At 25.0% G+C, this 12,175-nt stretch overlaps 1 protein-coding gene across 3 annotated transcripts; it reads left to right on the forward strand.

The window, feature by feature from the left end:
* Positions 1 to 2,880: 2,880 nt before the first annotated feature.
* LOC129960849 (protein TSSC4-like) lies at positions 2,881 to 11,694 on the forward strand. 3 transcript variants are annotated; one of them, XM_056074544.1, is made up of 3 exons: positions 2,955 to 3,023; positions 5,364 to 5,462; positions 10,557 to 11,694. In XM_056074544.1, the coding sequence occupies exon 3, from the start codon at positions 10,750 to 10,752 to the stop codon at positions 11,503 to 11,505; it is 756 nt and encodes a 251-aa protein (XP_055930519.1). In that variant the 5' UTR covers positions 2,955 to 3,023; positions 5,364 to 5,462; positions 10,557 to 10,749; the 3' UTR covers positions 11,506 to 11,694. The 3 variants fall into 3 exon arrangements, with proteins under 3 accessions (XP_055930517.1, XP_055930519.1, XP_055930518.1); XM_056074542.1 differs by lacking the exon at positions 5,364 to 5,462 and having other exon boundaries at positions 2,881 to 3,023; XM_056074543.1 differs by lacking the exons at positions 2,955 to 3,023; positions 5,364 to 5,462 and adding an exon at positions 6,207 to 6,474.
* Positions 11,695 to 12,175: the final 481 nt, after the last annotated feature.

The following is a 12,175-nucleotide window of genomic DNA, read 5'->3' on the forward strand; positions in this document are numbered from 1 at the left end:
TAATTTCTTATATTTAAAAAAAAAAATTAACTAATTTTTTAATATTATTTGATAAGTTATTCTAGTATTTCTGAATTTAAATCACAAATTTATTTTCCATTGTTAAAGTTGGCAGAGGTACATGTGATGTAATCAAAGAAGAGCTCATATTTGCACAACTAATATTTTTTGTTGTTTTAATTAATTCTGAATGTTTAAAACTAAGTCAATATAATAATTCCTCATTACATTTCTTTTATCTGAAATGGATAAGTATCTTAATGAAATTATTTCAATAGAAGTTAGAAATACCAATTTTTCTATCATTTTTTCTGAGTTTCTTGCTATATTTATTAAGATTCCTAAAACTGAAACCGAACAAAAGATTATTATATAGTATAAAAGCAATATACATATTTGTAAAAATATCTAACTAATCTACATTTTAAAAATAATTTCTAAATTACTTGAATTGTGGCTTTACTGTAACTTAATCTTCTAAGTTGTGTAACTTAAACTACTAAATTCAGTTTAATATTTTTCCTCAAAACCAAAATACTGTGTTGACAAATTCCTTTCTAAAACTGTATAAGTTCAAAATACTTTCTCACAATTACTCCTTCCTGCTTTTTGCCCTTCTCTTTGTACTTTGTGCTCATTGTATTTAAAAAAAAAAGAAGAAGAAGAAGAGATTTTGATAACAAATAAAAATTGAGCAATTTCATTAAATCTTCAGGAATAAAAACTATTAAAAATTTCACACCTGCTTCTTTAAAGAATTTCTTACATGTGACAAATTGTTTTATGAATATATTTTATCTGAACTAAACACTATTTCAAAATATATACAATCTAAGGCATCAATGAAACTGAGTAAGAAAAATTAACTAATACCATTTAAAATACAATAAAAATTACAAATTTAACATTTACAGACTATCACCTATATTTTGAAAGATCTGCCTTTTCTGCCTAAAGAATACAATTTCATAAAACACATTTAAATAAGTTATTCAAAAGGAAACACTAAAAAGAAATTGTTTTTTCTTCAAAATTTTAGTAAATGAATGTTAAATGACTTTTACAAAAACTGATTTTTGAGACAAATGAAAATCAAAAATGAACAAGAGATGAACATGAATTGTTTAGTTCAAATTAAAAGTCCTGAAGAAAAATGTTTTAACTCTCTGAGTGCCCATTTATTTTAATCATTTAGCTTTCATAATAGAAAAATTAACTTTATAAGTCAATGAACCAAAAATTTTGGTATTTAATCATATCACTGAAATCTTTAAATTGAACATGAAAAATGAAATAAGCTGGTTCTGGTGCTCTGAAGGTTAAGCTCTGGATTTATCTCCATGTGAAGTAAAATATAATAATTTTGGAAGTAATGAAATACTTGACAAAGCATATCTTTGTTGATTATTAGTCATTAATATATATTAGTCATAAAATATTATAAAATACATTTTGTTCAGATATTTCATTAAAATTGAACAAACTTTTGTTTATTTTTCAAAAATTTATCACTCATTAATGCTCTATTCGTGTACATAATTTCCTATATAGAGCCATACTTGAGGCACTGGAAAATAATTTTAATTACAAATTCAGCTGCAAAGATAAGAATAGCATGTGTTTGGCTTAGTGTTTAAATTTGCACAGCATCAATTTTGAAAGAAATATTCTCTCTCCAGCTTTACAGGTTTTTGATTTCATGCCCCTCATAAAATTAAGCTCTTTTACTTAAGATATTTTAATGTACATAAAATTGATATATTAATAGAGTAAAATCCATAGGCAAGTTTGGGTATTTTGCAGTCCAAGGCAAAGCACACTAAGAGACCTCTTTTTTCATAAACTGGCCAGTTTACTCTTATATTTCAGCACGATTTGAATTTAATCAACATGATAATGAGTTATTTTGGGTTATTATTTTTTTTAACTTTGTTTCTATTTATTTATTAAGACTCATGACTGACAATATAATGCTCATGTTTCGTACACGATAATTTCTAAGCAGATGCTGCATGTTTATAAATGTTGCAATAATTAAACAAATGTGGTGAAATATAATGGAACCTGAACAATAATACTTGATAAAATGCTAATATTATCCCAATATTTTATAATAAGCAAAATAATTATATACACATTTTTTTAATTATTTGCCAACTAGGCTAATAAAATTTTTTATTTGATTTTGATAAAAATTTTGATGTGGTCTTCCTTCAGCCTAGTGGTTCCAGACAGGTACCTAGCTGGCAATTCCCACTGCTAAAAACTAAAATCTACTAACTTTAATTTATGATTCACTACAAATAAGATCCAAGAATATAAACCCCTTTAGGAAGAACATTTTTAATCAATAATTCTCAGGCAGAATACAGATTCACTTTCACATGTATTTGTGAAAGCTCAAAATTTACAAGATTTTCGAAATATCAAATATTAAAAGAATTACAAAATTTATATATACTTTTATTTACTATCATTATTTGATTTGGTTTATTGGAAAAACCTTGTTGCATGATATTCAGTGTATTATCAAATACAGATTGGTTAATTATGCTTGTTATAATTAATGTAAGAAATAAATGTTAATTTTAAATTGACAAACAAATTCGTGCAGCATTAAAAGTCGACAATAACAATTCATTACGTAATTCACATTTAAGCACTATAAATATTTGGTAATATTATCCGTAACACAATCATTTTCTATCAACTTACGATAATATTTTGCAGTAAAAACTTCCAGTTTTTAATAAAACAAAAATATATTCTTGAATTTCATTTGAAGAAATGAAGCTTATCGTTGCTTATAAAATCCTTAAGACGTGTTTTTGCAGCTATCCGATAGATCGAGCCACAGTACATAAATAATTAATTTTGCTCGTAGGGAAAAGCATAGGGACTTTTTATGTGTGTCGGAAAAAAGGGATTTTTCAATCCTCCTCCTTCTTGATTCCAAGAAGACTCCATCGCTGCTCTGTTAAAATATAAATACTACGTACGTCAGTTTTGGAGTGGAAATATGGGTAAGATTGATTTATAAGATCCTTTTTATTAATCTGAGCGTAGGGTCAAACTTTTTAGGAAATCTATTACATTATTGATAAGGATGGTATGTTGCTAAAAAAAATAATTACGAGCAATTATAATATTGTTTTTGAATTAAACTAATTTATAAAAATAGATTTCTTATACACATTCAGATTTATATTATTTAGATATAAGTCATTTGTATTACTCCTAATCTTTTATTTATTTGCAACTTCTAACTGTCAAATAAATAGCTGTCTTTTCATGTTGTGATTGGTATATTTAGTTAAAACATATTCATTTTCCTACCTATGTTACTACTGTCAGAGAAACTTGTACATTTTCCCCCAAGAATAAAACAATAGAATTTTATTTTGATGTAATAATTTCATGAAAATGAAGCTTATATTATTTTGATATAATAATTTCATGAAAATAAAGCTTATATTATTTTGATATAATAATTTCATAAAAATAAAGCTTATATTATTTTGATATAATAATTTCATGAAAATAAAGTTCATTTTATTTTGATATAATGATATCATCAAAATAAAGCTTTAGGAACTGTGTGTTACTCAGATTTTTATACCTCAATTCTTAAAGAATTACTTTAAATAATTTGCCTTTTTATTCATGTAAAAAAAAAAAAAAAACAGTTATAACTTTTAAGTCTTAGTCTTGCAAACATGTCAATGAATGATGTAATTGGTTTTAATTCATTTACAACAACAGAAAGCATAGTTACAAATTGTATTTAAAATGAATTAAAAATTATTAAAATAAAAGAGATAATTTTATGTAGTGATGTAAAATACCTGAGTATTTATCTTTAAGAGTGGATTTCTGAGTAAATACCCAAAATGAATATTTTTTTTCAATTAAATATATCTGTATTAGTATGCAATATGATTCTTATATATATATATATATATATATATATATATATATATATATATATATATATATATATATATATATTTAATGGAATAAAAAAATTAATAATGCAAAAATATTTTATTAGTTGCTTATTTTATAAAAATTAAAATAAATTTGAACTTAATTTTTTTTTAAAAAAAAGAGAGAGGAGGACTGACTTCAGTTTGTAGTTTCCATTATCTACTCTACATTTTAAGTAAAGAGCTGATAATTGAAATTAAAATGAAAAATACGGTTACAATTCTTTTTGAATTCGTAGGTTGTGGTTTAAACATTAATCTGAATCAGTCTCGGGATTTGAATTCTTGGATGAATTGTACAAATAATCTGTTTGTATATTGTGATTTTCTTTTTTTTTCTCCCACCCCTCCCTCCCCCACAAAGTCTAGTTTTTAATTCCTCCATTTTGTCTTCTCATCAAAGTATAGAAGCCTTCCAGTCATATGATGCAAATATGAGCTTAGTTGCTCTTCCAAATGCCAAATAGTTCTTTTCTTTTCTCTCTCTCTCCTTACAGACAATCCAACGGAAAGTGCAAAAAAAAATGTTTTTGTGAGAGATAGAAGCATGCATTTCCTGTAATTTATAATCAACTATAGAGCTGAAACTTTTCTTCAGTTCATCTTTTTTTTTCAAAGACAGTATTAGGACTTTAATTCTGGATACATGGATATTTAGTCATAAAGCTTGTATCAGTGGAAATTATTCCATGCTTGGTTCAATTTTATCACACTATTGATGTTACATCAAAGGTTTTATAAAACAGTTGCTTAAATTTGCTGATTCTGTAATAAGAATGTCTTCTTGTTTGAACATTATTTGATGGTTCATTATTATTCTTTTCATTTTCCTCTAATTTAAATTCTTTTTTTTTAATAAACTATTAAAGATGAAAGTCTAATTCACACATATTACAATGAAAACTATTAGTTTTCATTGTCATATGTGTGAGTGTACTTACTCTATTAAAGTGCCACTATGAAAACTACAACTGCAAGAGAATCATTCAGCTCTCCAATTGTTTGTATAAGGTTTGCCTTCTAAACTTTCTGATATTAGTTACTTAAACCCATAATATATATCTTATCAAAAATGTTGAGTGTGTTAATATTAAAAGAATTTTTTTAAAATAGCAAAGAGAAGAATGATAATATGATTCAAAATCAAAAACTGGTACTAGGTTCTTTAAGATTTCACTAAACTGTGTTATATTACAGTAAACTTCATGCCTTTTAAATTTCCTTTAATCAGTAAATGTTTATAATTAAATCTTAAATATAGTTGAATTTAATTATTCTCATTTCATTTTTAATATTTTTATTTGCTAACCAAATTTAATAAACAAAGAATTCTATAATGCTATGAGATTCTAAAGTATTAAAGGATTTGATTATTAGAAAATTGAACATATTAACAATGGAATCTTCAACAATGGAACAATCAACAATGGAACATCAATGGAATTCTTTGAAGATAAAATATGAACACTTGAAGGAGTAAGTTTACTCGTAAGAGTTAGTTGCTGTATTTTAACTATGTAAAAAAGAAGGGAAAAATATGTCAAATTTAAAATTTTCTGATTTTATAATTATTTTAACAAAATGGATTGAAGACTGAGAAATGACTTTTGTGCTTCTATTATTTTATACTTTAATATGGTATACTTAATTGGCAATAAAATTATCCAAATTAAATTTTTAATTAACATGTGTAAAAATACAGATGTATTAAAAAATAAACTTCACTGAAAATATAATTTACGCAATTTACTTTTTTAAATAACTCGCAAGTTAGATTTTTTTAATGATAATTTTAAAGGAATATTTTAAGCTGAAGAATCTAAATGAAATTGATAAATTCCGAGACAAAAATAATATCAGGCAACAGGTCAGAAATACAGTAAATAAACACATAGTAAATAGTGAGATAAAAAAAAATTAAGTTGGACATATTTTTATTTATTTATTTATTTATTTTTTGCAATAAAATAAAATTATCTCTCTCCGTGTGTGTGTGGACTACAATGGATTGAAAAATCTTTGAATAACTTTTATTTTTAATTGATTTATGTACAAAATAGTGAACATAAATTACCTTAGCATATAAAAATAATCACGATTAATTTATAAAATATTAAAATTGCGTACAGTTCTTATATAAGGCAAATTTATGTAGCATTTAAATGTACTACGTCATTTCCGCTTATGTTTGTTTACATTATATACTTCCGTTACGCGTCCATCGTTTTTCTCCGCACAATTTACCAGTATCATTAAATGATGAAAAATCTGATAAAATTAGTTTAATTTTATGTTTCAGTTATAACCGTCTACATTGAAAAATAGTATTCATTTTAATAAGGTGTATTTTAAAAATATATTAAGAATAATTTTAGTAATACACCAATTATGTGTTTATTCTGATTATAAATGGCTACTGAAGTATTCTGTTTCTCATCCATTCTCTCGAAAGAATATATTGTCTAAATGAAATGTTAAAAATATGCAGGTAATGTCGAAACATTTGTATATAGTAATATTTGTTTTATTTCTTATGTAATTGTATCGCAAAATTAATCTTTAATATGATATTGAGTACAATTATATCCTATAAACAGTTTCTACAGCAAATGAAGATATATTACGGGGATATCTTTTGAATTCATTTGTTTATTGACCAGATTCAAAATATGAATTGGTTCTTGAGAATGGCAGTGATAACACATCCAATGCTTATTTGATCATTTATGCCGATGTGTTTATTTTCCCTCCTTTCCTGTTGATTAAATGTAAATGCAAACAAGTGAAATCCGTGATTATCGTTTTAATTAATTTTTTGTTGTTGTTGTTTTGTTTTCATTTTTTTTTCTAGATATAAAAATTGTTAGGGACTTTCTTTTTTAATGAATTTTTTTGTATTTCTAAAAAATTCATGTAATTAAAAGAAGTATTATTGTGATCTGAATAAATTTTCTAACAATTTCTGGAGAATAAGTTATTGCTAGGAATCAAGTATTCACGAGCATAATGCTCAGTGAGATGGACCAATTAACCTGGAATTTATTAGTTTAAATACTTTTAATAATAACAAACAATATCGTCAAACCGTTGAGTGTTCAATTGGAATTTTTCATTTCTTAATATTTATTTTTTTCATACTGAGAATGTGGTTGTTTGATTTGAATAGCAGTGAATATATTTATAAAATCATAATGGGAAATGAAAGCTTTTAAGAAATTCTGAGTCATTGTACAAAACCTTTCTTCACATTGCCAGATCTCGAACTTCTTTCTTCCTGTTTTATACTATGACGCATAGACAAATAGTTTAATAATTAATATCATATTTAGACTCCATTACTTTCATTAATGAATAATTTTGTATTTGTATTTTTGAAAGAATCTTCAAAATTGTCACTTTAAATAAAAAATGTGATTAAATTTTCTTACTCATGATGCTTTTCTGGGAAATTTTATTTTTAAATTTTAGATGTATGACTAATAGTTAAAAAAATTTGAATACCATAAGATATTGAAAATATTCAGTCAGTAATTGAAGATATTGTTTTTCTTATCAGTAGCTCTTTATGTGATGTTAAATGAAAATTGTTTTTCTACAAAAGTTTTAAGATTTTATGGCAGTATTAATTTAAATTTTTAATACAGTCAGTTCAATTTCATTCATTGAATAGCTATCATTTTTAAACAGCACTATTCCTTCTTGTAGAATTCAGGTCGTTAAATATTAAAATTATTATATCATATTTATTTATAATTCTTTTTATTTCTTTATTTGAATTGGAGTTGTGCATTCTTTTCTATTTTAGTCTTCTTAAAATCTGTTTTTAACTAAAGTCAGTTTAGGGTATATTAAGTAGAAAAATCTATTATTTATTTCTGATTATATTTGGAAGAGGTACAATATTATAATAAAAGGATAAATTCTTAGTTATTCATAGTTGTTAAAAATTTGATTAGAAATTTTAAAAAGCTTCAACTTAAAACCTTATTGCTATTTTTATATATATATACATAAAAGTAAACAAATGAACTGCTAAATGGAGAAATCTGTTTATTAATTTTTTTATTCTGATTTTTGTCCTTTTTCAGTCATTTTGCAGATTGTTCACGAAATTAACTTATTTGTGGTTGCTATACAACATGACACCTTGATAAAAAAAATGTCAGTTATTGAATAATTCAGAGGTTTAATATAAGTATTTCTGGTATGATTATGATAAATAAAATTATCAACTTTACTCATGATTTTGTTAAATGAAGCTTTGAAATATTTTTATTATTTAAAGAGTGATTTTGATAATCTAATAAAGGATTAATAAATACTTGTTCATGAAAAATTTGTAATTGTGGTATGACAGTATTAGAACAGAAATATTATCACATGGCAGGTGCTATTTAATAAAATATACTTAGTTCATATCTAAAAGTGACTTTGCTGTACAATATAGAAAAACATTTTGTATAAAGTGATATTAAATATGCACTTGAGTTAATAATCACTCTATAGATACACTGTTATCAAGATCTGTTATTTCTGAATATACTTTAAAAAAGGTTGTCCAGGTTCAGAACTAAATTTTTCTTAGAGTTAAGGTAATTATTTTAATTGATATTATTTGAGTTTCTTTTAGCTATTACTGATATATTTTTAGTATTGCATCTAAAATTGTATGTTAATATATGTAGTTAAGGAGAAGGCGGGGACACAGTGTTACACAGAATTTAAATTTAAAATTTTGGTGACATTAATTCCAATTTATCTAAAATCTTGTCAGTCATTTAGTTCTATAGAAGTCCATGTGTTTTGGAAAAGTTTGCGGTATTAGTTACATTTCTATTAATCTTCATTTTTACATATTAAAAGTCAAATTTTATGTTTGTAATTAAATTCTGTTCATCCAGGAGTGATGTTTATTTTATAATCAATAATATTTTTAAAGTAAAACTAATTGTGTTAGATTAAATTGAGTTAAAATGGATGATCTAAATTCACATTATGTTATAAAAAAAATTTGTTACAATATGTCAGACATGGTGCAGTGTTACAGACTGAAATGGGATGGCACACTGTTACTTGCCTAATTTTACTCAGTTAGCACATTTAAACAAGCATCTGTTTCAAAAAGTAAATTTTATTATTTTTAATAGCTTTGCATTTTCTATTTAAGTTTTTAGCTAGAATACGAATAACTCAAATAAATTAGTTAATATTTCCAGAAGCTTTTCCTCTATTTAGATATCCATATCTTTTTATGGAATTTTGCAATATTTCGTGTATATTATTGATAATGTTCTTTTATTAATATTTGCTTACATTTTGTTTCAAATATTTAAACATGAGAAATAGAGCAAAAAAATGTTTAGGTTAGAAAACTTAAGTTACAGTAGAAAACATATGAAATAAAGAAAAATAAAATATAGGCAGCTACAGTCACTGTATTTTAACGTTTAAAGCTATTTAGCAAAACAAATATTCTTATCAAATGTGATATTTTATTTTAAGGCTGCTTAACGAATCATTAAATATCTGTATATTTCATTTCAAGTGAATTTTAATAAAAGGCCATTCTTTATACTAACTGTTGCTATTGTAATGTAACACTGTATCCTGACAGTGTGGAAGAATGTTACATTGTCCATCACTACCAAAAACATTAAATACTTGAAATTAATATTATTTTTTTTAATTATAATGGTATGTAATACAAATATAAGTGATCAAATATTTCTTTAAAAATGTTGTTTGCTTGATATTGCAGCATATCTTGATATGAAGGTGAAAATAAAACAAAAAATTTTAACATGTTCTCTACCTTTCTGTAAACTTCAAATTTAACATTAATTTATGTTTTATATCTTTGATTTGTGCATTGGCAATTATTGTTGATGATGTTGCTAGCAAAAATCTGAAAATCTTAATGAACAATTACATTTCAGTAGCAAAAAAAAAGGTGTATTTTCTTATACTGCACTTTATTTTTATGTTTGTATTTTTGTTGTGACATGATTGAAACATTTTAATTTTTTGCTTCTTATTTGTAGAGAATGTCTATATTGTTGATTCTTTTAATAAAAGAAGTGCTTGTCATACATCTTTCTTGAAAGCTGTTCTTTTTTCTTGTATTTAAAAAAAGTGTTTAATGTTTAGTATAATGAACATAATGACTTGAAATTTACATTTAAAATTCAGTTGAATAGTTTAAATCAAATTTTATGATATAATAATAAATCCATAAGGTTTTAAGGTACTTTGTTAAAAAAAATAGTTTTCTGTATTTTTCATTTCAGCTCATGCTTTTATATATTATATGTTTTCTCCTGTAATACTTATTTAAAATATTTTAAATAAGTATTTTCACAATTTGTAAATGCATTATACCATGCATTGGCAAATGATGATATTTGATGTTAGCGTTCCTAGATTCTTCCCCTCTTTTAATTATTCAAGTAAATATAACTTTTTGTAAACAAGCAGTTTAAAGTTACAACCCAGATTATTTCTTATATTATAATATTATTTTAAGTAAAGACTATGAGAATGTTTTTAATTCTATTTAATTTTTTATTATAGCTTGCTTGCTTAAGGATATGTTGATATGAGCATTGCTGAAACAGACGTTGGAGAAGTTTAGTGTATCCTCTATTTACAAGAAATTTAGTACATATGGGTTTCATTATTATAAAATTACTTCATATTTGCAATTAATTTTGATTTTAATCTTCAAAGTTGTATCACAAAAGTTTTTGAGATTACAAATTATACCATGAAGAAAACCTTCGCTATATCTCCTCACCTGAATAAACGATTAATATCCACTCTAATGTCTTCAAAAAATAACAATTCTTCAGAGAATAGCAGTTTTTCTCTGAAGGCAACAAGTGAATTTGCTGCACGATCAGGAGATGTATTTGGAAGACTTCAGGCTCTTGAACAAAGACATGAAACATGGGTATCCGAACATGAAACAGTAGAAAGTTATGATGAGCCAAATATTCTTGATATGCAAGAAGATTCTGAAGCTTTTAAAAAGCCATTACCTGCTCGTCAGAGGAAAAGAAAATGTTCAAGATGTCAAGATTCTGATAAAAGTGGACAAGTCTCTTATTCTTTCAAAAGGCCTTTTCCTGTGAAACAAGAGTCTTCTGTGCCACAGTTTAAGTTGCAACCTCAGAAGTGGAAAAAATATTCTTTAGAAGACATACCACTGTCATCTGATGCAACTAACACTGCTGTAGCTCTACAATTCTTGGATGAAATACGGCAACGCAAGCAACAGTCAGAATCAAACATTGCTGATGATAGTAAGAAGATTGTATTTAATAAACCCCTTCACAAGAAACAGAAAATAGCACCCGACAGTACTTCAGATTCATCTCCACTTGATTCTTTTAAAAGCACTTTTACATCTAGTCAAGTGGATTCAACTTCCAATGATAACGAAATCAGAAATCTGAGTGTTACACTTACTCATCTTGAAGAAGAGGAGGAGGAGGAGGAAGAAGAAGATTGTTATAAATAATATTGCATGACTTTGCAACAGACTGATGAACTTTTTTCCTTTTCTCATCCTAGTATATTTTTTTTCTGAGTAAGGATTTCTTGTAATATACATATTTATATTTGAGTTATTGAAATTGCAAATCTTTCTCCTTCTTTTAGAACAGTTCTTGTACTGATAGCTTTAGCGATAATAAAATATTGATTTATTAATTTAAAAAATGTATTTATTTTTCTAACTCAAACTAATTTTTTATAGAGGATTCAGTTTAATTATACAATTCCATTGTTAATGTGATTAATTAAGAGCTTTCTTTTACTGCAGAAACAACATCTTAAATGCTACATTTATGTGTGTATTCATTGTTTGGTAATGAAAAACAAAACTTTTATGACTGTTAATTTGAATTATTGTGCTGTAGGATTTTGAGGAATTTTGTTTAATTGTTGCAAATTATAAAATAAGTCGTCAGTTTAATTAATTCATTTAAAAGTATCAAATACTGTTAAAAAAAGTTCATTACTTAGTGTCGACTTCAATTAAGAACTCTTAAATTTTAATACTCGTACAAACAATTTAACAATAAATTGAGTCTATTTAGAAAGGTTAATGGAAGTAAACCATTTATTTTCATTTCATAACTTATTTTATTGTTTCTAAATACGATATGAACATGGTGCAGTAAAATTTG

This window comes from Argiope bruennichi, chromosome X2 (assembly GCF_947563725.1).
Source record: "Argiope bruennichi chromosome X2, qqArgBrue1.1, whole genome shotgun sequence".
Classification (NCBI taxonomy): Eukaryota; Metazoa; Arthropoda; class Arachnida; order Araneae; family Araneidae; genus Argiope; species Argiope bruennichi.

Excerpts from the sequence above, each read along its gene's own strand:
- LOC129960849 (XM_056074542.1), top strand. The coding sequence starts at position 10,750 with ATGAAGAAAACCTTCGCTATATCTCCTCACCTGAATAAACGATTAATA.